At 35.0% G+C, this 27337-nt stretch overlaps 1 protein-coding gene and 1 non-coding gene across 5 annotated transcripts in view; both read right to left on the bottom strand.

Moving 5' to 3' along the window:
- Positions 1 to 358: 358 nt before the first annotated feature.
- The window catches only part of LOC129000710 (LIM/homeobox protein Lhx3), a 66183-nt gene continuing 39204 nt past the window's right edge, over positions 359 to 27337 (bottom strand). For 2 of the 4 annotated variants that reach the window (XM_054427676.1, XM_054427677.1), the window contains exons 3-8: positions 17820 to 17994; positions 12091 to 12293; positions 10644 to 10827; positions 9435 to 9583; positions 4882 to 5037; positions 359 to 3085 (exon numbers count right to left, since the gene is read on the bottom strand). In XM_054427676.1, the coding sequence (XP_054283651.1) occupies positions 2967 to 3085; positions 4882 to 5037; positions 9435 to 9583; positions 10644 to 10827; positions 12091 to 12293; positions 17820 to 17994 (986 nt within the window). In that variant the 3' untranslated portion in view covers positions 359 to 2966. Of the gene's footprint in view, positions 3086 to 4881; positions 5038 to 9434; positions 9584 to 10643; positions 10828 to 12090; positions 12294 to 17819; positions 17995 to 22498; positions 22685 to 27337 lie in introns of those variants that run through there. The other 2 variants (XM_054427679.1, XM_054427678.1) reach the window with 2 other exon arrangements.
- Trnat-agu (transfer RNA threonine (anticodon AGU)) lies at positions 26485 to 26558 on the bottom strand. The gene has a single exon. It is a non-coding gene; the product is annotated as a tRNA-Thr (tRNA).

The raw sequence follows: 27337 nt of genomic DNA, 5'->3' as shown, positions 1-27337 counted from the left end.
ATATTACATTTCATATTTCACTTATAACAGATTCAAAGTTTTGATTTGATAACATTTTTTTAAATTGGGAAAACAATCAAGTGTGTTATGAACCTTTTTGAAAGAGAATTTTGGCTTTTAGACTAATCTAAAAATGTTTTTAAGCATTCTATTTTTGGTAGAAGGTTTAATATTATGTTCAAGGAAGCACATTTTCTTGGCCAATTATGTTTGCCTCCCCCCTAAAAATAGCATCAGGGCCCCCTATCATGCAGTTTGTGGTCTTTCTCCTTTAACGTCTAAGGAAATAACCTGTAATAGTAAGCAAATAACAGGGAAAAAACATTGAAACTGTTTGTAACACAGAATTTCTATTTTGACACACACCATTACATTAACATGTACATAGCATCATAATAAATTAGAAAACTTCATTGTATACATTTTGCATAACAAATGATAAAAAATATTTAAACAATTTCTGTAGCAAATACCATAGTAGTTGCTTTAAATGCAATAACAAAATACAGTTATGAAATAGTCTGTTTAATCTCAATAGGTGATGTTTTTTTCAATGTACCTAAACAGTAAACATGATTTATAAAAAAAATAAAAAGGTAAAACTCGCCTTTGTAAGGTCTGTGATGATTTTTTTAATGTACCTGAACAGTGAACACATCTCTTGAAAATGTAGAATGTTTTCTGTAAAATGAGTTATGATTTTTAAAATAAATTAAAAGAAATAATCTTCCCGATTTGTTCCTTTTCATTATTTTATTTTATTCCTTTTATTGAAAATTAAACTTTGGCTAAGACATTAACTAAGAGTTATGTGCAAATGTTTATAATAATGTAATTGACTTCATATCATCTATATGAATGGCGTTCTAAACTTTTAACTAACTATATGACCTTATTTTTCCACTTAAATAATAGTAGTATGTTTGAGATATTGTTTATTAACTAAGATTTATTTATTATGTTGTCTAATGGTATAGAAGGTAACTTGTTGACTAGATATGTAGGTATGGCCTCTTAAATACTGATAAAAGTTACTTAATTAATCAGTCGAAACTTAAATAGAATAATGAGTTTGAATACAAAAATCATAAACGATCTAAATAATTGTTAAGTTCTTTTAGAATTAGAAACTAATGTGTATAATTTAAAATTTTTGTATAGATGACTTAATCATCTATTCATTCTAAAGAATAACAATTCATACCATTTATAAAAGTCTTCCTAATACTCTAATATCTAAAGAGCTTGTATAAACTGTACTATCAAGTAGATTAATTTTTGTTTGTGTGTTACTGTGCGTGAGTTCTATTTAACAAATTATCATTTAAACTTACACAAATAAATAAATCAACCACATTCAGCATCATTTTCTGTAACTTTACTAAAGTACATTCTTTGCTTACTTAAAGATCACAACCAAAGAGACTAGAATAGAAGGGTATCACCTATTTCATTTCATACTTTCAGCTATCTCTTAGCTTCTGTGACTTACCTAGTGAGCCTTCTTCTGTCCATAAATATAGTATGGTATATTAATCTGATTCCTTGTAAATTGTAATTTTAAAATCCAATCAATTCATTCTGAACTAGAAGAAAATATAAAAATAAAACTCCTAGTATCATATTGGTTGTACCTTTGATCACATACACTACAAAATATAGTTCAGTTTAAATTGCAGTATACTAGAATACTTTATGTAATTCTTTTCTTTTAATTCTTAACACAGCAGAGAGATAAATTTATCATATGATTACATTTTTCTCTTATTGAAAGGTTAATTTGCTTATGCAAACAAGTGTTGGTTTCAATTAGTTTAGATTAGGGGGACTCTACTGTATTAAAATACTTTAAATAAAGTTAAGCACATTTCTTTGGTTATTTTTTCAAATTTAAAAACTCGACCACCATGATGATCAAAAGTTTTCCATTTTCATAACAGAGGTTTCTTTATTAATTCTCAAAGGTTAATTTATAATGCATTAGTGGTCTTGAAAAAAAAACTATAAATGTCAGCTCCTGTAAAGTTAAAACAACAGAGTGGTGTTGTTTGAAAATTGTTTATAGATTCCAAAAAATATATCTTTTAGTCATGTATGTGTTTTAGTCATAACTATTATTTCTGTCAATTACCCTTGATAACGAAATAACGGTCATCAGATGAAATAACTATCAAACAAACAGTTATGTTCTGAGTAATTCTACTCACAAAGTTTCCCAAAATTTACAGGCAATACTCTAATCATAAGATAAAGCTGATATACACATATACGACAGTGTTTATTTACATAAGACACAGAATCCAAAGGAATTAAATCTGCTAGTTAGTCCGTTTGGTTTATCACACGCTGGAGGGAACAAAATAGAGTGCTCACAAATCGAGTACCGTGTCTGGCAATCATAGAACTGAGCACTTCCTATAAAGAGTTCCTTGTTGAGAAGTACTCGCAAAAATTCAATCACTTAAATTGTTCCATGGATGCATTCAGTAAACCTTACCTTATCCATATTCATTTTATGTTAGTGATTTAAAAAAACAGTAGATGAGTCAAATTTGTTTTAATGTTAAGATTGGCTTTTTGGAACAAGGTACCGCTGTAAGATACCAGGAAATATAAATTACTATTCTAAAACTACAAAATACTTTTTTTTCAAAACTGAGACCTTTAAGTACATTGTGATTTGTGGGAAACTGACCCATGGTTAAGCAAAGGTTTACTGAGCATCTTTCCACAAGTCATCCCTACAGAGGGAACTCTTCCAGCACTCTATTTCATTCTCAATGTTTCTCCGTTTTGACAGACAGGCTGGACTGTCCAGGCAGGGAGAGATCGGTGGGAGGTATTAGAGGCCCCAGAGGTCCAATGGGTCGTAGGGGTACAGGCGAGGGTAGTCCTCTAGCCTTGAAAACATCCAGTCCTGGGGGGAAGAACCTGGGAGCCAAAGGCTGGATGTTGGGGGCCGTATCTCAGTAGCGATGAGGTGCCTCGCCCAACCACGAGTCAGGGCTTGGGGGGAAATCTGGGTAGCCGTGGGTGGAGCTTCCGTCAGACATCTCTGAGGGCGGAGGGTGCGGGTGTCCGGGACCTGGTGCAGAAAGAGTGTTAGCAGGAAGAATAACTATGGGTTATGGTGGTGGTAAGTGACTGCTATAGAAATATCCTGGGTAGAGAAAACGCTGGTCTTACTCTGTAACAAAAGCTGAAGCCTGTTGCGTCCACTTCTTAAGTGACAGTGGTAATAGTAATGGTAAAATAAAATAGTATATTTTGTACCTAGGGCCGAAAATTAGGTTTTACCGGCTCAAGATAAAACGATCAAGAGCTGCAAAACTATTTCAGTCCACGGTAGGAATGCTATTTTTCACCACACTATACCCTAATACCACTATTTACCACAATAATAATGCACACTCAGTCAACACATCTACAACTTAAGGTTGTGTGAAGAAATGATTTAAAGGAATCGACAATAGTAATAATAAATAGTTGCTAGACAGCTGTGACAATAAAACAAGTCTATTACAATGCTATAGATACTGATTGCGTATTTAATATGCAGCTGATTTTGGCCCTAGGGATGTAAAAACCTGCTTGGTTCCAAATAACAATGACAGATGGCATAGACAGCACGAGCTTTCGACCTCTAATAAACCTAAAGACATTGTAGTCTGGTAAAAAAACACTTTCCTGGGACCAATGAGTTAATTTGACATGTTATGGTTCTATTTATTTCCTAACACTGTTAACATAGTTTGTAATAGCAGCGAGGTAATAGTTTTGGCTCAATATTCAAATTCAAATTCAAATAATCTTTATTTTAAGTAGCATATAACATACATAAATAGTGTCAAAATACAGAATAGCTACTTAGGAAACTATCATTGATACTGGTTTTAATGGTTATAATAGTCAAAGGTTATACTCAGTAAACTTAAACTGTAGTGTTTTTGTTGTTTAAGTTTTATTGGAATATGGATTAAACAAAAAAAAACTACAAATTAAGTTTACTGAGTATGAATCATATTTTTCAACGAACCAACTAAAGTTTTGCCTGCTAGTCAATTAAGAAAATGATTTGTGTGTTGAAAGAAAGATAATTTTGAGAACTAAGGAATGTTGAAGCCATAATTTTAGTTTAGGGTTTCAGTTTTTTTAGAAATTAAGTTTTAAATTTTAAAAAGTCTAGCAGCCAACGCTAACAATTTACCCTAGCTTTTGATATGATACCATTTGCTTAACATAACAGCTGTAAACTTTCAGCGTTATCGACATAAATTCAGCATTTGGATGAAAATAAGATGACATATGTAGAATTGACTTATTTATACCATGTGTAATGCTATAATCATTGATTCGTTAATTTATTCGGTAAGAGGATGAGAGATTATTTAAATATACATAGTAAAATACTAGATGTTCTAATTAATTTTTTGAGCAGTCTTAAAATATTTAGTTTGTTTTAGTGAAATATAATTTGTTATAACTATAACAGCTGGTTGAATAAAAAAGTATTCTATAGAACAATGAGGTTACTTTATTTACTCTGTGATTTTGTCATTGATTATAGGAAATAAGTAAGATTCTATAACCATTGCTGTATACAAATCGAAGCTCATGAATCTTCAAAAGAAATCTTATGAAAATTATTTTACTACTCGACTTTTTGAGGAAAGGTTGGGAAATTACAATGATCACATGTTTTAATTCATCTTGGCAGCTTTTTCTTTACTATAAATTTTGAACTGCTTAAACTATGCTTGAATAAGTAATAGAAACACTATATACAGTTTTAATGGAATACTCGATTCCCGTACGTAGGACAGGCCAACAGCTCGTAAAAGTAAAAGTAAAACAATAGTATGTGTATAATTATAGTCTTACCTATAGGTGGGTAGGGTTCACCAGAGTATGGTAGGGGATGGGATGGAGAGCTGAGGTATGGAGGAGTAGAAGTGTCCCCATGGAGATACCTAGAGTGAGGACTCGCCCCTTCCCCTTCCAGCGCTAATGTGCCATAACTGTCATTACTCTCTAGATCTGGAACATACAATAAAAGTAAATATATTGTAAACACTAGCATCATACTGTCATACTATGTAACTTTGGGTTGATCAAAATAGGACAGGAGTAACCTGTTGTCAACAGATTGCTTCGTTCAAAGAACTCGCTCATGAAACGATACCCACAGAGAAGTACGTAACAGATCAACTCCATGGTACACTTAAGTGGTGTCTAGCGCTAGTGCTGGTGTCTAGGGTTAAGCTCTCAGTGGAGGAAGACCCTCTGTGCCATAGGAATTTCCGCACAGTGCTCACCGCTCAAGTATTTTTCCAGCACAACATACCAGTGAAAGGGCTTGGTTGGCCCTTTAGTAGTGTTTTCTCTGTACCTTCTTCTCTGTGCAAACAACACTTTTTGTTTATACTAAGTCATAGGTAATAAATAACAAAACTATAAAGGGATCATCCCAGGATTTAAGTTATTTTGTTTCCATTTACATAATACTTTAATTATATTTTTGTTTCTGTTGTCTGTGCCCTCACACTCACATTTCTAAGTGCTCAGTGTAGTGTTCACAACTTAACTTTTAAGACATTTTTTTATAAGTATGATCTTTGACTATGAAGCCTCAATATGCTATAACAACATATATAATAGGTCTAACAAATTTTGTCAAAAACATCTAAGTAACTTTTTTGTGTTTGTTATCTTTAATAATGATTATCTTAGAGAAATAAGTAGCTCAGGACTAATGCATAGATTAGTTTTAAAACTATAACTGATAGTAAAAGTTAACAAAAATATAGGTTACTATTTTCATTTTCCTCTACTAATTAGGCGTTGGCTACTACCTACTACCTTTGACTATTACCCTTTCAGGACACTTCTTCCTTTATGGTATTTCAAATATTAGGCATCATTAAAAATCATTTATTTAAAATATTGGCTTTCACGTCCCTTATTTTCTTTGTATACCCAACCTTGCTTAAACAACCCCATAAATAAATATTTCATTCCATTTAAAAGTGCAGTTCTTTGTTATTAATAATTTTAAAATATCGTATTCACATTTTCATATTGGAAAACTTATCGTAGATAGTCAATACAAACGGTTGCGGTTGTTTATAGAATTGGCATTTCAAGCTCTTGCTGGCTTCATTGTACGCTACGCAACCTGCAAACACTAAAGTGTACTGGACAGCATTTGGCTTGTGCAGGCGTTTGTACAATTTAAAAAACAATACTTCGCCATCGAGTATTATCATCTGTAAATAGTCCATGATTTGTTTTCAATTTGTTTGGGACCCCATTGGCCCAAAGATATGTAGAAGCTTTGATAATACTGTAGCACTGCAGATATTTGTTGATAGTTTATTGTTAGCTATTACCTTTGACTCAATAATCAATGCTATTACCCATTTAGCGATGTCTCCTATTTTATTACTTGTTGTATCAATGTTTATCTTTGTCTTATTTATCTCCTTCCGTACTGTTTTATTATGTTGACTGTTCAGCGAATTAATAAACGAGTTTGCAAGTTTGTGTGGATTGAAATAAAGAAAAATAAAGGAATAGAGATAGTAAAGAAAGGCAAAAGACGTTACTCTCGGAAAATCAGTGAACCAAAGCTGAGAATCCCCTTTTCCCCTCTCCCCTAGATCAGCGGAACTTCCCTCGAGACGGTAGTTGATTAAAGATGGCGGCTGAGGGGGGGGGAGGTTGGGGGGACCTTTGACTCCCTACAATAGCCGGCAGCCCTGATTACAGGGTACAACTATTCATCTGTCCGGCTGACTCGATCCACGAGACTTTTCATCTGGCTGAAAAGCGAAACGCCAGAATGGGGAAAATGCATTGAGCAGGATCCTAATCATTACGGAGGCGAGTTTTAGAAAACCTTGCTGGCTAACATTAAACATTCTTCAGTTATATTTAAATGTCACTCTTAAACGTATTGTCATTCATTCTTCCGTGAGATAATTTTGATTTTCAAAATGTCGGTTAAAGATTTACCCGAATTGATTCACCCAAAGATTTACTTATTTGATCGAAATTAATATTTACGTTGAATCAATATTTAAAAATTAGGTGTTACAACACGATTTTCCTGCGATGGAAATGGAAGAAAGTGCAAAGCGCAGGCAGTAGATATATTTTTATCACTTCTTTCGCCCTTTCGGCAATTGTGGTCCTTTAAAAAATCCAGAAAAAATCATTTAACTTATTTTAATTACATTAATTAAAACAATACTTTATATTGACAAAGAGGTTGGTATCAAGGATAAAATACTTAATTCGGCAACAATAACTACCAAAACATCGTTTAAAAAACGAACATCACAATTTAAAACAAAATATTGATGACATTTTCAAAGTGACATTTCAACTCTGCCGCCCGCGGGAGAAGCCGCATAGCCGCGACAGGTGGCCGATGCGATGAGTGAGGTCTCGTCACACGTGCGGCACGCGTGCGAAGCGTGTTGGGGCACTCCAGCTGATTGTGGCGCTCGTCACGCACCCTGGGGTGATCGCTATCAGTCATCCTACAAATGGCGGTGTAGTGCATCTTGTAGGCTTTTACCATAATTACTGTGTTCTCTCTGTATTGGATGTGTCCCGTATAGTAATGTACGTTTCAATAGTGTTTGTGTGTTAATTTTTGAGAGGGAATGTGTGTTTTTTACGTAAACTAAATATACTGACATATTTCACCTCAACAGATTTTTAAAACATAAAAATAATGATAAAATCAATTTTTAGCACTAACTTATAGTGTTTGTACAGTTTCATAACGAATGCAGTCGACTCATGAAAGTGATAATGTCATTAACATAGGTATCATTTTTCTCTGGTATCTCAACATTATATCTTTGCTTCTTCATACTGTACCTACACAATCCATTTGTGACCTAGTATTTCTATGCACAATCTATCCTTTCATATAAATAATCCTAGGACTAGAATTTTTGTGGCAAATATTTCCTACAACAAGTCTTAATAAACAATACTCTGTTTTGCAGTATTGCAGTGCTATATACTCATAAATAGCCAGCTAGAGATGCTTCCATTCCATCTTATTTTGCTCAAGGCCTATAAAGATGACGGGTGTAGGCACATGCACCAGGCTTAATCCTCTTAATCAAGGTCGGTTGACCTGTCAGTTCTAGGTTGGTGTCGAACGCTTCCGCATCATACCGTGCATAGCCGAACTGTTCGCTTCAAATTGTTAGCTCTATTACTGTCGCTGTCATAACGTATCGTTTGTCGGTTAAATTTAAATTTAATTTAACTGTCATAACCTAACCAAACTAACCAAACTTGCTGATAATTAAAAATCGAATGAAGGTTTAATAAAAAAAATAGTTCTGTTCATAAAATAAAACTAAAAATGCCTAAAATTCAGTTTTATAATTTTTAAATTATTGTAAAATTAAACTGTCATAACCTAACCAAACCAACCAAACTTGCTGATAATGGAAAAATCGTGCAAAGGTTTACTAATCGAAAAATATTTCTGATCATAAAATTATAAACGCCTTAAATTCTAACAAAAGATGTACAGTTAAGAAGTAATCGCAATCTAAGCGAAATCTTTGACAAAAAATTAACGCCTCCGGTTCGATTCCCCACCCCTCCTCCGGTGACCACTACCCTCAGGCCACAAATCAGGGGATTAACCCAAACAAAGATCTGGGACGCTGTCCGTCTCCCAAAGAGGACAATGTGGCAAACCTTTATGATCCAGTCACATAAATATAAGCTCTAAATCAAATCGTATAATAGCTATTTACCTTACAAGTGTAGTAAGGGCGTTTTTACATCACGCAGGTGAATGTTGTGCAACGAGCGGAAGCGAGTTGCATAATTTACCGAAGTGATGTAAACACGCTCTTGCGTAACGTGTAACGTACAAGATTTTACCTGACCCGACAATATACAGGAGGTTACGAACAATATTTTTCATTATCCATTTCACTCATCTTCTAACAGTAACGTTTATTTACAAACAAAAGCTAGGTTATGAAAAATCTTCAAAACATAACAATAAAATTCAAGCTCACAGCTGATTTCTAGCGTTGTACGTCGTTGGCTCCATAGAGGTATAATTTTTAAGTTAACCACTCAATGTTATTTAAATGGGTTTCATTACATCACCGAGTGAGTTTTTTTCAACTTTACATCACTCGAGAAGTAACGAAGTTATATACATCACGCTTGGGATAGGGAAGTTTAACATGGTGGGTTAGGTAAAATAAAAAAAATTTGGCTGCATTACATTTTCTGAAAATACAAATTACAACATGGCAGGCTTACTTGATACTTGACAAATTCGACGAGAATACCAATATAATCTCAATCCGAACACACATATTACTCGTATCAATTTTCATTCTGTTGTCTATGTACGTCTAGTGGTAAGCAGTAGTACTCACCGTGAGAATGGCTAAAGTTCGAGTCCAGATCCACTTTGAGTTCATCCTTGGGGTCGTGTCTCGGTGACCCTCCGCCCTTCATGGACCTGAAGTATTGACTCCATCTCGTCCTGCCAGCGTCCTTCTTTAACCGCTTCTCTTTCGCTCTCCTGTGGAAAACGTAAATCGTCAACTATCCCTGCAAAACTAATGTGTTCCACTCCTTGAACTATAACAGTGGTGGTGCATAACTGTATGTGTTGATACAAATTGGTTATGTATTAAATACAGTTAATACGAATAAAGCTCCCGAATGAGAATTCTTCATGTTTTACGATGCTAATTTGAAGTGATCAACAAATGTGCAAGGTAAAGTGGTAGAAATAGAGAAGTATGGAGGTAAACTGTTAAGGTGGAGGTAAGAGAAGAAATTGTGGCCGTGGAGATGAATATGCAGGTAGAAGTAGAGATGGAGGAGTAAATCGTGGTAGATAGGGGTGGATGTGGAGGTTAAGAAGGAGTTGAAGGTGGGACGGTGGAAGTGTATATAAAGGTGGAATCGATGATTGAGATGGAGGCGGAGGAAGAAGTACGTAGGTGCAGAATGAGATGGCGTTGAAAGTGTAGGTGGATATGGAGGTGGAGTGAAATTCAAGGTAGAGGCAGGCAGCCTGGACTTGTCATTCAACAGACTGACAAACGTATTGAAGCAGGTGAATGTGCAGTGGACTGTGAATGCAATGATCACCCAACACAATCCCTCTTGTAATCCCTGTACACCTTTGTGACAGAGATCATGCCTTCGGTCAAGCAGGGGGGAACAACGAAAGGCCGTGGGGGACAGGAGGGCAGGGTTTGTGTTGAAACAGCTGTTGAAGTGAAGCCCTAGCTCGCACACAGCACACACTCGCATTGGCTAAATCACTGGAGTTTTAGTGTTCCTGACAAATTTTGAAGTAAAGTGGTTGTCTGAGTAATACTTGTAAGTAATGAATAAAATGAATCTGAATGTATGGAATTGTTACAGTTGCATTGAGACAATTAACATTATTTATTGGAAAGCATGTTTTTTTTGCCTAATACACCTTTTACTGTGACTATCTACTATCTGAAATTTGTGAACAAATATGAAAGTAAATGCCTCTGCTTGAAAATCTAAGAATGACGTCACGATGTATATGGCATCAAAATAAATGTAAAAAGTGTATAAGCAATTTTAAGGCGACTTGCCTGTTCTGGAACCAGACTTGCACGACCCTCATGTCCAGACCCGTGTCTTGACTGAGCTGTTCCCTGACGTGTCTGGCAGGTTTGGGACTGTTGTTGTAGGCCATCTTGAGTGTCTCCAGCTGCTTGGCAGTGATCGTCGTCCTCGGCCGCTTGTTGGGCTGATCTCCGTCCAGACAACTGCCGTCTGTAATGTCAACAGTCAAAATATAAGAGAAAGCCAGTTGTAACAAAATGAGGTGTGGAAACGCATTATACAGGGTGATTCAAAATGAATGACCCAGTTTTAACGCTTTATAACTTTTATACTATTAAACTTACCGCTATAAAATACACATCAAACGAAAAAGCAACTCAAAGAGTTTATGTCTTCCAAAGACACATCATTTAACAAAATCGATCCAGCAGAACTGTCGATTTAATTGTACAAAGTTAAAAAGTAATCTCCAATTTTTTTTTTACCACTAGAAATTTGGAGGTTACTTGACGTTTTTGCAAATAACTTTTAAATGGTGAGGAAATCGACCAAAGTGGAGGGTAATATCCCGAAAGAGAATAAAATTTCCTACAATCTACTATTATGCATTTCTTGAAAATACTCAATAAATGTAGCTTAAATTTGGCTTAAAATAAAAAATTGTGAAATTTGATGTTTGCTATGTTTATTGTCTACATTAAAGACGGGGATTTTCAATTTTTCTTTCATTTTGAGGAAATTTTTTGTACCTACCTTTCTTAAGTATTTAAAAAAATGCATAATAGTAGATTGTAGGACATTTTATTCTCTTTCGGAATATTACCTTCCATTTTGGTCGATTTCCTCACCATTTAAAAGTTATTTGCAAAAACGTCAAGTAACCTCCAAATTTCTAGTGGTAAAAAAAGTTGGAGATTACTTTTTAACTTTGTACAATAAAATCTACAGTTCTGTTGGATCGATATTGTTAAATGATGTGTCTTTGGAAGGCATAAACTCTTTGAGTTGCTTTTTTGTTTGATGTGCATTTTATGGCGGTAAGTTTAATAGTATAAAAGTTATAAAGCGTTAAAACTGGGTCATTCATTTTGAATCACCCTGTATAGTTCTAGAAAGGGATGTTAACTTTAAGAAACGTGGGATGGGTAAGAAAAGGAGATGCAATACCACAAGGTGTGGATATAAGAGAAAAACCATTAACGACGACACAAAAGATGATGAAAATATAATTACCAAATCCTAAGCCAAGTCTAAAACAACTGTGGAGTTACGATCTCTAACACTTAATATGGATTGAGAAAATGCTACCTATAACGAGGGCCAGTTAATATTGAAAGGACTGTATGACTATTTATTTCTGTAACCGCAATACTTATCCGGACAAGAAGCAATTGACAACGTTCTAACTGGCCACATTATAAAATCATGTTTTTCCTCGTACCCCAATGCATTTATAGGCAAAATATGATTTACCTTTCGTCTTGGCAGCCTCGTAGTCGGGTTTACACACGAGTTTTCTGTCTTCCATCAGGTAGAACTCATCGCCGGTGTTGAGTTGTCTGCTGCACATGACGCAGGCGAAACATTGAAGGTGGTAGACGAAGTCCTGCGCTCTCCTCACAACCTGCGTCGGCGGAATGCCCAGCTCGCAGCCGGCGCATTTCGTGCCGAACCTCCTGTAACAAACGTTCCTGAAAATCTCCGAGATTCAACCGAGGCGGAGAAGAAAGTCGAAGTTGTGATGGGCAAGTTTAGTTAAGAAGTAACAGGGGTGGCCAAGGATAATTGCTTGGGTTGGAATAATGTTAGAAATGGATCGGTAACAAGGTTGGAGTGGTTCCAGCATGGTAGGCTAATTAAAAAATGGTTAGTGGTCAAAAGTCAGCCTTTAGGAAAATGTTAAAAGATCAAATGGACAAATATCCTTTATGGCCAGACATAAACGATGTAATGACTACGCTGTATGCAATAAGTTGAGAAAAAAACAATAATATTTTGTTTCAATTTTTTAATCGGTGAGTCGGTGGCTCGGTTAGTACACTGTATGACGGGCTGCAAAAGCAAGGCAACGATGACGTGGGTCTGCGTCCAAGTGTCTCTGTCAGTACGGCTCATAACACTTGTACTATACTGGCTCACTCCTTGCGTTGCTTTACACGTACCACGTCCATATTGGGTATAGAACTATGGTGTTATGTCCAATGCTTTGAGACACATGTGGACCGGCAAATGCAAAATAGTCCACAAGGATAACCTTTTCAAAAATTAGTTTGATTTTCACAATGTTGTTCCATGACACTGAAACCACCAAGAGAGAAAACATTCCACATTTTCACTCAAAAGGCAATTTCGATATGTCTGTTAGGCTATTCATACTTCATACTTGTAATATTTTATAAGAACAAGATAAAATCTAGTGTATTCACTTTATTCTCCATTTCAATCACAACACAATTATTATTGTTATTTACAAAATTAACAATCAGAACAAAACAAAAGTCTTTAACATCTGGAATGCAACCAACATTATAAAATCAAATGCTGCTTCTTGTACAATTAATATAAACATATATTACACTCGCCAACACTTAAAATTTGCATGGCTCATAATACTTTAAAACTTTAAAATTTCTTCTGACTCTTTGGCTTCTCAAACTTTATAGATCCAATTTCTCCGGCTTGTGCACAGTCCTCTGTGATCTCCTCAAAACTGTAGATGGACTGTATTGTACACCCCGTGGTTTCCCAACATCAGACTTCAATCTAGGCAAATAAGGTGAAGCATCATGTCTTGATATTGATGGTGATGTAGACTCCTGAAGAATAGGCAAATCTCTATTGAATTCTTGTTGATGTGCCTCAATAGTCCTTCCAACTTCCTCTTTCCGCACAATGATTTCGTCCTCCTCTACCTCAGTTGGCCTAAGATGGTCTGCATGGCAAACTCTTGTTTTGCCAAGAACACTAACCAAATAAGTAACTGGACTTTTACACTGTAATATACGACCTGGAACCCAACTAACTTTCTCCTGTCTGACTGTTTTAACCAACACCTTCTGATTTTCATTAAAAAATCTACACGCACCTCTATGCCTATCTGAGGCTCGTTTCTGCATTTCCTGCTTCTTCCTTGACTCGTCTAGTAGATTAGGTTTTAACATAGTCAATTTTGTTCGAGGTTTCCAACGTAAGAACAGTTCAGCCGGGCTCACACCGGTTACTGACGATGGAGTATTACGATATGCGAAAAGAAAGTTATCCAATTTATACTGCAGTGATGTCTGCTGAGATGATTTTTCACCCAAAACTTGCCTTAACAAACTTTTCTTAACTTCTTGAACAGAACGCTCGGCTGCTCCATTGGAGGCAGGGTGATATGGTGGAGAAAATGTTAGTTTTACACAATTTTTTCTAAGAACTCCCTGAATTCTAGACTGGTAAAAGACGTGCCGTTGTCACACACCAACTCCTCAGGTAAACCATAAGCAGAAAATAGTGTACGAAGTTTCTCAATGGTCTTCCCCGTGGAAATAGAACCCATTAAAAATACTTCCATCCACTTTGAAAAACTATCCACTACAATCAACATTTGCTGTCTGGTGGTTGGATCTTCAGCAAAATCGATATGAATTCGGCGCCATCTCTCTGAAGTTAACGGCCATTGCTGCAATGGAACTTTTGAAGCAGCATTTCTTGTACTTTGACAAATCAAACAAGATGACACAGCATCCTCAATTACTTTTTCGATCCCAGGCCACCACACGTGGCTGCGTGCCAACAATTTCATTCGAGTAATTCCAGGATGTTGTTCATGCAATATCTGGATGACTTTACCTTGCAATTTCTTAGGTATGACTACTCTACTGCCCCATAAAATGCAATTTTTATCCACTGACAATTCATCTTTCCTTCTCTGAAATGGAATTAACATTGGGTCTACAATTTCACGCCACCCATACAACACAAAATCCCGAACTTTAGACAACAGTGGGTCTTTATCAGTCAATTGTCCTATCTCTAAAGAAGTGATTGGAGAATCGTCACTCCCCGAATTGAAGAAGTTCATTTCTCTTACACAAGATTCCACATGAGATATATAATTTTCATCCAACTCCAAAGTTTCATTCTCGGGTAGTGGTAAGCGTGACAACGCATCAGCGTGAGGCAAACTGGAACCCTTCCGATATTTTACCTCAAAATTGTAGGCAGACAAAATCAGGGCCCATCGTTGTAGGCGAGCAGCAGCTAAACTAGGCACCCCTCGTTTCGATCCAAAAATAGCTGCTAGTGGCTGATGATCACTTTGTAAAATACAATTGGTACGCCCATAAATGTATTTATGGAATTTCTTCACTCCAAAGATCAGTGCCAACGCCTCCTTGTGGAGCTGTGAATAGTTCTTCTCACTGGCACTCAGTGTTTTTGATGCAAACGCTATAGGTCTTTCTTCTCCGTTTATGATATGGGACAAAATGGCAGAAACTCCTTTAGGACTAGCATCACAAGTGAGCACTAAAGGTTTCAAGACATCATAGTGTACTAAAACATCAGAACACAGAACCCAAGATTTACTTTCTTTGAATGTTTGAGAACATTGCTCGGTCCATTTCCATGGAACATCTTTCTTTAACAGTTCATAAAAACAATGAATTTTAGCAGACAAGTTTTGAATAAATTTTCCATAATAGTTTATTAAACCAACATAAGCCCTTAGCTCGTCTTTACTAGTAGGTTCGGGAGCTTTTTGAATAGCTTCAACAATACCTTGTTGTGGACTGACTCCTGATGCTGAAATGACGTAGCCTAAATATTCCACTTCAGGCTGTAAGAACTTGCATTTACTCCCATTAACTTGTACTCCAAATTCCATAAGACGCTGTAACAATTTCTCCAATCTATAAAAGGCTTCCTCTCTTGTTGAGCCGCCAACCAAAACATCATCTAAATAGGCTACAGTACCTGGTAATCCGTTTATAATTTGATCAATCACAGCTTGAAATATAGCTGGAGCTGAAGAAAGTCCAAATGGCAGACGTCTTAGTCGAAATAGTCCCTTGTGAGTTGTTAACGTCAACAGAGGTTGTGAATCCTCCGCAACAGCTAATTGTTGATAAGCATTAGTGAGATCCACAACTGAAAAATATGTACAACCAGACAGAGAAGCAAATATATCCTCAGGTTGAGGTAATGGATAATGTTCCGTCTGTAACACCGGATTCAATGTTACTTTGAAGTCTGCGCACAATCGGACACCATTAGTCTTGGGCACTGTAACTAACGGAGTAGCCCATTCTGAACTAGAAACTCTGTACGCTATACCATCCTCAACCCACCGATCTAATTCTTGTTCTACTTTTTCCCTTAACGAGTAAGGCACAGGCCTAAATTTGCAAAACTTAGGAACAGCATTGTCCTTGAGAGTGACTTGAGCCTTAACACCTTTTATTTCTCCTGGCCCCCCTTGAAACACTGCATTGTATTTTTTCTTTAACGCCTCTACTTCAACCTCAAGTTTGCCATTAGGCAACACAACTTCACAATTAGATTGCTTCAATTCACATGTGGTAACATTCACTGTAGACTTAGATTTAGTACCAGTAGTATCATACGATCTTGAAAATACAGCATGCCAATCCAACTCTAATTTTGCTAACCAGTTCCTTCCAAGCAAAATAGGCTGGTCTTTACGACAAACCTCAACAATCAATAGTGGTAACACTAGGTTCTGGTTTTTATATAAAACTCTAACCTCAGCTTGACCTAGAACAGGCACGTCACCACCTGTGTAAGTTCGCAATTTCATAGAAACAGGCTTTAATTCAATATGAGAAAAATGTTCATTAAAAACGTCTGAAGGACAAATTGATACAGCTGACCCGCTGTCAATTTCCATCTCCACCAGAACCTTCTCTATAGTTAGCCTTACCTTGTAAGCTGCCATACCTGTGTTTAATCTAAAGTTGTACAAACACACATTATTTGAAACTTCATTGCAGCTTGAGCTAAGCTCATTGACATCATCTTCGGAGATTTGATGGACTCTATTAGCACATGACTTGTCCTTCCTTCCAAATTTTGCAACTTTACTTTGGTTTCGGCAAGCTTTTAGTAGATGCCCAACCATGTTGCACCCATTGCACTTATAATTTGCATATGGACATTCATTGGCCCTATGTTCAACTGAACAACATCTGTAACACTTAAATTTAGCATTAATATTAGTCATACCAGCACCAATAGCTGAATTGAAATGACTACCAGTCTGCCTATTTTGATTCACATGTGAAGAATCGGGCTTGGAATTTAAATGACAAATTTCCTGTTTTGGATTGAACAAACTTGTCTGTTTTTCAGCCTGCTCTAATCTGAGTGCCAAACTATAAGCTTCATCAAATTCTTGATCCTCAGACAATAATTTTTGCCTTATGACCTCATTACTTATTCCTGAAATAAGCTTGTCTCTAAGAGCCTCTTTTAAGAATGTGCCAAATTTACATGAACTAGCTAAATGTTTAATCGCTACAACAAACTCTGAAATACTCTCACTAGGTTTTTGCACACGAGAATAAAAATTGTATCTCTCAGCTACCACCAATTTCTTTGGAGAAAAATAGTTCTCAAGCACTTTAACTAACTCTTCATAACTTTTGCTATCTACAGCTGCAGGTGAAACTAAATCAGACAAAATTGTTAAAACTTTTGGGCCTACAACAGTTATTAAAACAGAAACTTTAGTATCGTCATCAATCTCATTAGCTTTGAAATAATGCTTAAGCCTCATTGCATATGATTCAATGGACTCATCTTGTGGGTTAAATTCACCAATCTTACCTATTCCTAACATCTTAGTCTTTAAGTTTACCTCCCTTTTTTTTTTTTGAAGTTTATATTTATCTTCTTCAGAATCTGGTATAAAAAAAAACTTTACTTTTACTAGACTTACTATCACTCGGAACGAGGTCCGTTTAATTTGACTGCGCCATTGTAATATTTTATAAGAACAAGATAAAATCTAGTGTATTCACTTTATTCTCCATTTCAATCACAACACAATTATTATTGTTATTTACAAAATTAACAATCAGAACAAAACAAAAGTCTTTAACATCTGGAATGCAACCAACATTATAAAATCAAATGCTGCTTCTTGTACAATTAATATAAACATATATTACAATACTTAACTTATTCCAAGTGCTTACTTAAAGAAGTCCTCCTTGCAGAATACCATGCCGTTCCTCGCGAAGCACTTGTCGGTCAACTGGCCTCCGCACTCTGAGCACTTCAAACACCGCGCGTGCCACGTCCTCTCCAGCACCTTGAGGATGAATCTGTCCAAGATCAGCTCGTGGCAACCTCCGCACTTGGGTATGCTGGCTGGAAACAGAAAAAAAAACCTGTAAGTGAACTGAAGATAATCTATACAATAAATACTACAACACCAACACACTACGAAGTGTAGACAAATCTAAATACAATATTATGAATACAACAATAACAGGCACAGATGATTCTTTGGCAAGAATTATAGAATAAAATAGCACAACTATCATAATACATACTATACATACTATATCGGGTGTATTGCAAATAATTATGCAAAACTAGGTTAATTTTCTGTTTGCCTTGATTAAATCGCTGAGCTAACCATAGATTATGTTTGTGAGTTTGTTATGATTTGACTATGTACCTATTGTCTTGACTACATGATTAACTGATGGACTTGTTTTGTTGAATGGTTTCTTCAAAGAAATAAAAAGCGCATCGTATGTCGGTAGCTGGTTGGAACTGGAGTCATTGTGGCTGTTCAACGAAACTTCCTCACCTATGCAGACTGGGGAGTATCCACAAACTTGAACAGAACTGGCATGGATCATAAAAATAAGCAAATTACGTTTCTTGCCTAAGTGATAACACCAAAGATGTGCGGTGTTTTGAAGTGCTATGTAGGTACTTTCAATGATAGTTTTTGTTTTCATGACATTATTGTTATTTGGACTTAAATTTTCTAAAGAAAAAAATTAAACAGTGTCTCAGAATCAGAACTAAATATATACGATTACAATTTTAAAAATTTAGTTTTTAAAAAAAAGATTAAGAAAATTTTTTTAAACAAATTGTTTTATTTATAAAGACAATTAATAAAAAGAGCCATTTTATTGTAGATGATTTTTATTTTTTCGTGTAACATTGCTCATTCAAATTGATTTTGATTCATTAAAATAATTTGAGCGGTATTCGTAAGTAGTCCGGATAAAATATTTACCAATGAAAACTATGGGTTCATATACTAACTACCAACTATGGGTTTCATATGGGTTCATGATTAAACCAATTACCGTATCTCATATTGTAGTACGGGAATTACGCTTTAGTCAAAACAATTAGTCTAAAATTAGAGACAATTTGATTGCGCATGTCTGTAGGAAATCACTGATTGCTCAGATGCAGTCGTGATTGCGTTCCCGGTTACAGTATAATTAACAAGTCTGTAACGAGAGTGCTGCTCAGCTCAATGCTCAATGCTCAGTCGGCGTAGTCAATTAAATTAACTTTATACGACCAATCAGAGCTCGATTCGGTTTTTATTTGCATTTAGAAAATCTCTTAGTGGAGAGATATTGATTGATTAGTGGCTAAAAGTTGTTTGTTGTTATCGGAGTTGTTCGGAATTGCGTTAAATCTGAGCTTTATCAAACGTTAAAGTGTAAATTTACGTTAAACGTCATTCATATTTTTTCTAACGAGTGGTTCAAATTATTTTATGATTCAAAAACAAAAAATATAATTTTACAATTTTACCTCAGCACAGAATCAGAGACGTTTACAAGCAGACGATAAGAAATTTTACCAACCATCCTAATAAAGATACAACTTTATCATTGAATCTTACTTTTCTTTATTTGAAGCCCATGTGGTGAAACAATATAAACAAATATATTTGGCTAATGTAATATCAGCCACAGGTAGTTAAGGACTACAAAATAACATTTACATATCTACAGGCTACAAAACTATTAGGGGGACGGTTAAGGGGTTACACAAATTACGAAAGCATTAACAATTGATAAGAAAACATAAAGTGATCCTGTTTATTTTTGTTTTGTCATGTTAACTGTTGTCGTCTCTTGACAAATAGCACGTTTGTCAATGCCATTTTTGTGGTGAAATGTTGGTTTTAATTTATTTGTAAATAACTATAATGAAATTTAATTGGTCATACAGTTTTGCTTACACCATTTAGTGATGAGACCACACAAAACATTGGATGTGTGGATGTGAACGATTATTTTGATGAGCTTTTAGCTATTTACAATGTTCATATAGGTGTTTATGGATGGTTCATATAGGTAACATTTGATTATATATACAGTAAATTGTCCTCTACTGATCTCTCGAGACTAATATTGCGACTTTCAATTAATTATTATTGTTCAGTTGAGATGACATTTTTTTTCAATCGCTAGCATACAAAGTCTTTCAAACTGTAACCTAGATTGTTGTGTGGTTTACTAATCTATGTGATGCTTATGGTTAGAAATATACTCGTAAGTTATTATTAATGAGTATGCTTTTCACATTCTTCGAACCAATAGCAAAATAATAAGCTACCAGTGCATCAGCGTTATGTGTAACGGCAGATCGATGTATATAGTTATCGTTATATAGTTTACATAGGTATGTAAATAGACTATACACATAATCTATTAATCATCAAGTTCACGTTAATTGATCTCGTTCATATGATAAAACTGTGTATTTTCATCATATACTTTTTACGTTAAAATGTCATTACCTACCTGGGGATCCATGGCTCGGTATAGTTTATTTCGATTCTATAAGCAATATAAAGGAAACTCACGTGTCATTTACAACTAATTTAGGCTTTTATTATTTAAGATTCAGTGGATTTGCACTTTATTATGATGGAAAATTTAAATTGAGTTAACGCCGGTGCACTCAAACGGCACCAACACGAAACACTCATCAACACTTGTTCTATTTCCTATCGAGTAATCCTCAGTGTAACCTTTGCTCAATAGTTACAACTTATGTTTTCCCTTTGTACTGTATTTCGTAATCAGCTAGTATACGATGGAGTGGATGACTTGATATAATCACCTGTTACAAGTCTTTCGTTTACTTTTAGCGAATTTCCAGGGAAGCAGCTATTACCGTAGGTGGCACGGAAAGTCCTAGACTCGGGGCCGATTTACTGTTTCAGTTTGATGTCCCCAGAGGCCAAAAACACTATTCTTCATATTTTTTATATGTACTGTACTTTGTTGTATTATGTGTCCGTGAACGCGATAACTTGAGTAATTTTGTATGATTTTGATAAAATTTGGCTTGAATGTTTATGGTGGGATAAACTTGAATGAGTTCACGAACCAGCAAGATCGGACCATGGGACCGGGGTTTTACGAGAGGTTTTATGGGGGGATGGAAATGGGTTTCTCATTTTTAACCCTCAAAGCCCCAAATTTCCCATTTTTCTCTCTAGATCTCTATGAAGAGCTTAAAAAAACAAATAATTTATCATATCGGAGTGTTTTGTACGGTTATTGGTTACGGAGAAAAATAAAAAAATTAAAATTCATAATTCCCATGTTATCCTTATGGAGAATATTGTAAACTGTTGTAGTTTGCTTGTTTATGGATATATTTTAATCAAACTTGGCAAATTTATTAGCACATAGTAATTTTTTATTTAATTTTAAACTTTTATTCAATTGAAAATTAGCTAAAAAAATTAACAACTCGAGTCTACGCACAGACCACTGAAGTCTATGTAGACTCATTTCCATTACCTATTACATTAGTTATTGTTCTAGCCGGAGCAAACATATTTCAACTAGTATTTAAGTTTATACTATTATAACTTTATAAATTTAATTTTACTTGAATTATTTTACGTAAACACTGTACTGTATAATGCTTCAAGACTACTATATATATTCGTATTGTATTTTTTGAAAAATTGTAAATTCTGTATATATTGTGGAAATAAAACTGATTTGATTTGATTTATTAATTGTATATTATTAAGCTATTTTTTTATAGAGGGCCAGGCTTTAAGTAACCATGGGATTACAGCGCAGCTAGAATAGCTTAATTGTGCACATACTAAGCTATTAATATTTTACTAAAAAACACACTTTGTTAGTTTCCTTGTAGCAGCAAGTCTAGGTACTCATAAAACCTAATGTTTATTAAATAAATTGAATTGAAAATCAATTCAGGCAAATGGGAATTCACTTAGTCGGCAGGTTTGCTGCGGTGGGGGTATTATCAATTGGCTTGATTCTGTTCAAAACTTAAAATTGTTTTTAAAAACGTGTTTGCACCAAGGTCTTTCGATAACACTAACTTCAAAAATGCCCAAAATTTCATAATTTTAGTTTACCAATTTTATGTAACTTACGCTATTACATATTTGGTATGGATTTAACCATGTTGGCATAACCAATCTCATTTTTAATTTCTTATAAATATTAAATAGGCTATAAAAATGATGCTGGAGTAATGAATAAATGAAGAACGAGATTACTTTGTGTTTTGCAGTTAACAAGTTCAACGCATTAGATTGGCTAATAGTTTATTAAAATATTCAAAAAAATATTCCAAATCTGAAAAATTCTCTAATGAAATTCAAAACAATTCCTTAATTACGTTAATGACGTTTCACAAATAAAAATCTATAAATTCCAACGCAAAACGCATAAAAACAGTTCATCCAAATCGGAAAAATTCTCTAATTAAATTCGTCCACCTCATGATATTCACGAGCCACAGATTGTGTATTGAATGATAAATTAAGGTAAGGTACAAATATTTCATCTAACATCATAAAATGATACTAAACGTCACAAATACTCACACAGAAGATGGTAAGGGTATTTACTGCAGCCGGACAGCAGGTCGACGGCGGGACGTTGCACCGGGAACTCTATCATACTTCATGACGTCACTGTCGGAGAGTTCCTACACTTATCAGTTATCTAGGAGGTCACTGATCCACAAATTAACTGAGACTCGGCCAAAGGTCAAAGCTGAGATATCGGACGTGACGACGACGTATCGACGTGCGCGCAAGCCCACAGTCAGGGTAGTACTGAGGGTGACATAGTGGGGGAGAGGGTGGTAGTATGTAACAAGGGTTGCTATTGGTCCAGCTGAGCAACGCCACGCCCACTCAGGGGTGCCAACGTGACACGCAGTTTGCAATGTTACAAGTCGAAGTATTTGTTATTGGAGTCAATTGGTTGTCAAAAATAATGTAAAATTATGGATCGATAAGTATTTTAGCTTATTGGAATATTTATGCTTGAACGCAAGCAGGATGCTAATGAAATACGGTAATATAGTAGGCCTACAACGTCTGATTGAAATTTAGCAATATTTGACGCTAATAGTGCCACAGCATGTATGTTTTTGACATCAAACAACAGTCAGTTACCATAGAATACTGACCTGTGCCATGATCTAACTAAACAACAATAATACTACATTCTACTATAATCCTTCCAAGTCAATGCTGCAACACATCCTTTCATCGATAGGCAATGATAACTGATAATCAGTTTTCTTTGAAAGAGCTGGAGCTTCAAGACATGTTGAAACGGAATACTGTACACTATATAGGAATAACATTATTTATCTATACTGTGAAACAAGTTTTTTTTTAATTGCTAAAAATTGCACATTTTGGTAAAATTGCCCACAAGCCTGTCTTTTTTTCTATCTAAAATATAGGCTATAGCATCACAAAAACCACATACTTATAAAATACTTTAATTCATTGGTCCAAGTTAAAAACAGGGGGATTTACTGAATTGTCCTTGGCTAAGGGCAAAATCCTATCTAAACACAAAATCTTAGTCATTTTCTTCTTTAGATTTTATACAAATAACATTAAAATTTTTTAGGTAGCCTACTAGAATTCACTAAAACGTCACCAACTGTAATAATAACACAATTTTCGTTTGTATATGCAAAATTATATCATGACCTTCTGTTTTAACAAAAATGTAAACTTGAAAAAGTTCAGATGATTGACAACATAATTTAGCTACTCTGAAATTTTAAAAGCCTATAGGACGAAGGGCTTTCATGCAGCGAGCACAGAATATATTTCTATTCTGTGCTCTCTGCTTTCATGGGATATCATCCAAACCCACAAAAGGTAGTACATCTAGAGATGATAAGAGCTTTAAATTGATACCAAAAATACCTAGAAAAATACATATTTAGGGATCGATTTGTTGAAAAAAGGTTGTTACTTGTTGATCTGTGAGGCGCTGCCTTGATTTGTTGTTTAAGTAAAATATCAGTTTATTTATTTATTACTATTGTTATATTTTCTATTGTAGTATTATTATTGTTATATGTTATTGTCATTATTCGTTCCTGTTGTTATTTATTATTGTTGCTATTGTATTTGATGCTGTTGTTGTTTGTTGTTGTTGTTGTTGTTGTTGTTGTTGTTGTTGTTGTTGTTGTTATTTTTGTTATCTTTGTTGGTTACACATTTTTATTCAATGTTAATTATATCAAAGATTTATCATTGTTAGTCAACATTGCTCAGATTTTAGTTGTTGTCCTTGTTGTCAAGTTCTCTCTATAAGTAGATTCTTAAGCCCCTTTGCATGTTTGGCTTGACCCTTAGTTATAGGAACATTGAGTAAGCATTATATAAAAAAAATAATTGTAAATTGGTTTGTTTGGACCGTTGGAAGCAAAATAAAAAATAAAATACAAAATCCAACAAATTATTTTAATCATATAGATAGATACCCGTATTTATCAAGTTGAAATTTTAGCCCCGCATTTGTTCATTTTGGGGTTTACGCTTAGCAGCTGTGGAAACATTTGGGAATTAACAACCGAGAAACTGAACAGGTGAGGCAAATATAATTTTGCCATACCAAGAAATTAAAATACCCTTGCCGCAGCAACCTGCATACTAAGCGCATCTCCATTTTGCTGATAATATATTAAAAAATAGGTTTAACAAGTACCTAGGTTTGCAGCTACAGGGATGGTAATAAATTGTGTTTTTAGTAAAATATTAATAGTTTAGTATTAAATAAATACATTTTTCAAGTTTAATCCAAATATATTCATAAACAAGCAGACTACAAGAGTCTACTCACATTTTTTAAATGTTCTTCGTAACTAATAACCGTGGGAAACATTTTAATATGCAAAATTAAAACACGGTTCGGAAAGTAATTACAAAATTTATGGTCGTCAGGGTCAAAAATGGGAAAAACCAATTGTTACCCCATGAAATATCCCGATAAACCCCTGTTCTAATGGTCCTGATTTATATTGTACAATTATCAAGGACAACGCTGTCTTGTTCCAATTAAAAAGTATATTTATATTTATTTCTTTATAATTATTGTTTTTAAATTTTGATTAGACTGTGTTTGATCACAGAGATCTGCTATTATTGCCAGCCGAGCAAGAATTGTATTTGGGACAACTTATTTTTTAGTTCTTATTTATATAAGTGATGTAGTGGGGCGGGAACGCATGGGAACGGCGTTTCTACCCTTCTTTTTCCAAAAGCATATATATTAATTAATAGGAGACCTGTGTTTTTTCCGAGGCAATGGTGAGCATTTCCAATCTGGAAAATTTACTACTACACCACTAGAAACATCTTTAATTTACAATAATTTTAAATGTATTTAATAAATTACCTATTCTAAATTGTTTTCTTCAGATTCGCACTGTCCAACAAAGGGCGCTGGTTATTAATCTTTCTTTGATGTTTTTCCATGTTCCTGTAATACATACATAACTGCTACTTTAATTAAATTTACAATTGTCAAGACCTGTTGGACCCTCTTCTTTATACATGGTTCGCGCCCATATTAATTTTTTCGGGTCAAATTGTCGATCAATTGAAAATCTATTACTTAATAACTGCAAGAAAAATGTTCGGTCAGAAACATTCAAATTCGAGACAAATAACGTTTGTAGATACGCCGCCAAAAGTGAGCGTACGAATGGCACGTAATTGGCGTGGAGACTCTAATATTCACAAGCAATCTTACGGTCGGTGTCTTAATAAATAACAAAGATGGCGGGCAAAAATAAGGGGGAGAGGTGGAGTAAATCGTGGCGGTTAATGAAATTTTGACGTCCCCTTGAGGGAGGAGGGGGGAATTTATGGGTCCTGGGTCTCAGATTGTACAGTTCTTTGCTTTACAGTCTCATCTTCCCCTTGACTCCGTTTTCATTTTCTTGGCCTTCATGCTTACCCGATTTTCCTCATGTGGGCGTGAACTACCCTTTGAGCGTGACAAAACTATACAATTGAATAAATCAATTGCTTTAATTTGTTTCTGTTTCTAGGGCCATTTTCGAAAATTATCTTCATACGAAATACAATCATTTGACTGCACTGTGAATTCCAATGTCATACATGCCCCATTATTAAGGTAATGTGCAGGATACATTCAAAAATTCAAATTATATCTCCGCTATACTTATTTCGAACAATTAAACATTAACATTTGTTTGCCTGAAAATATAAAAAGTTAATAATTTAAGTTAAAAAGAAGGGGATTTTCTTTATTCATTGAAAATATTTTAGAACTGATTATTTTTTCTTCCTTGAACGAATTCTATATAGGGAAATAGAGCTATTACATTAACATCGTGGCAGACAAGGGGTGCAAGACCCTTATCAAATAAAGTACTACTGTGTATGTCAAAATATTTGTTTCCATTTTCATTTACATAATACATGAAAATTTGATTGAAATTACAACTAAGGTTTTGATAATTGTTATTTTATAATTGTGATGAAATAGGGTAGTAAGCCTAACCGTTTACAAAAGTGCAAAAAGTAGGCACCGGCGAGATTCGAACTCACGATCTCCTGTTTACTAGACAGGCGCTTTAACCAACTAAGCCACGGCGCCGCTGATCATCGTTGTAATGCAATCTATTGCCGAGATTAGCATATGACTAATCAAATTACAAATGATGTATTAAAACATTGTGCAATATAAAGTAAGTATTCAATGTGAAACAAACATATACGTGCTTTACTGCGGTTGAGTAGTATTTTTTATACCTACCTAATTTGTTGTGTGGGTACCAGAAAATCTTAACACCAAAGAAATGTGCAGGCCTGTTCAATGTTGAAGAACAAACATAGCCTTTAAGCTCACTTAATTCATAAGCCAACTCAGCTTCCTCATTGCGGAATAAATAGTACCTATGCAAAGAAAGAAAAATACCTGTGTCCGACCTTATTTGAAAATTACTACGTACCTTTACGTACTACATACAATCATACACAATCTTACAGTCGATCGAATGTGTTTCACAAAACTCAAACAGATGTGCAGGTTTGATGTAATAAGACCAAACAACCACAACTTTTACCCAAAAGCTTAACTTCCTCATACGGTACAAAGGATATGCAAAATAAACATTTACCGACCCCACAGGCTACCCGCTAATGGTAAAACGCAATACTACAATCATTCGAATGTGGTGATTTATTGTGGACCATCTGGCGAGGAAGGTGTATTAGAGCGAGAAGGGGTGTTTTACCAAAAACTGAAAGTCATCCCAGTTAAATGGTGTGAATAATAATATCGGTGGCCGGCAAACAGAAAAACACCCTCCGTCGACGGCAGGTGGCGGGATACGATTGTGGTCTTCGTGCGATTTATCACTTTTATCCGAGGCT

Source organism: Macrosteles quadrilineatus, unplaced genomic scaffold (assembly GCF_028750875.1).
Source record: "Macrosteles quadrilineatus isolate MER2022 unplaced genomic scaffold, UCM_ALF_1.0 Scaffold_8__2_contigs__length_117827958, whole genome shotgun sequence".
In the NCBI taxonomy this organism is placed as follows: Eukaryota; Metazoa; Arthropoda; class Insecta; order Hemiptera; family Cicadellidae; genus Macrosteles; species Macrosteles quadrilineatus.
Note: the sequence above shows the minus strand (reverse complement) of the source record. Positions and strands in the feature narration are given on the sequence as shown.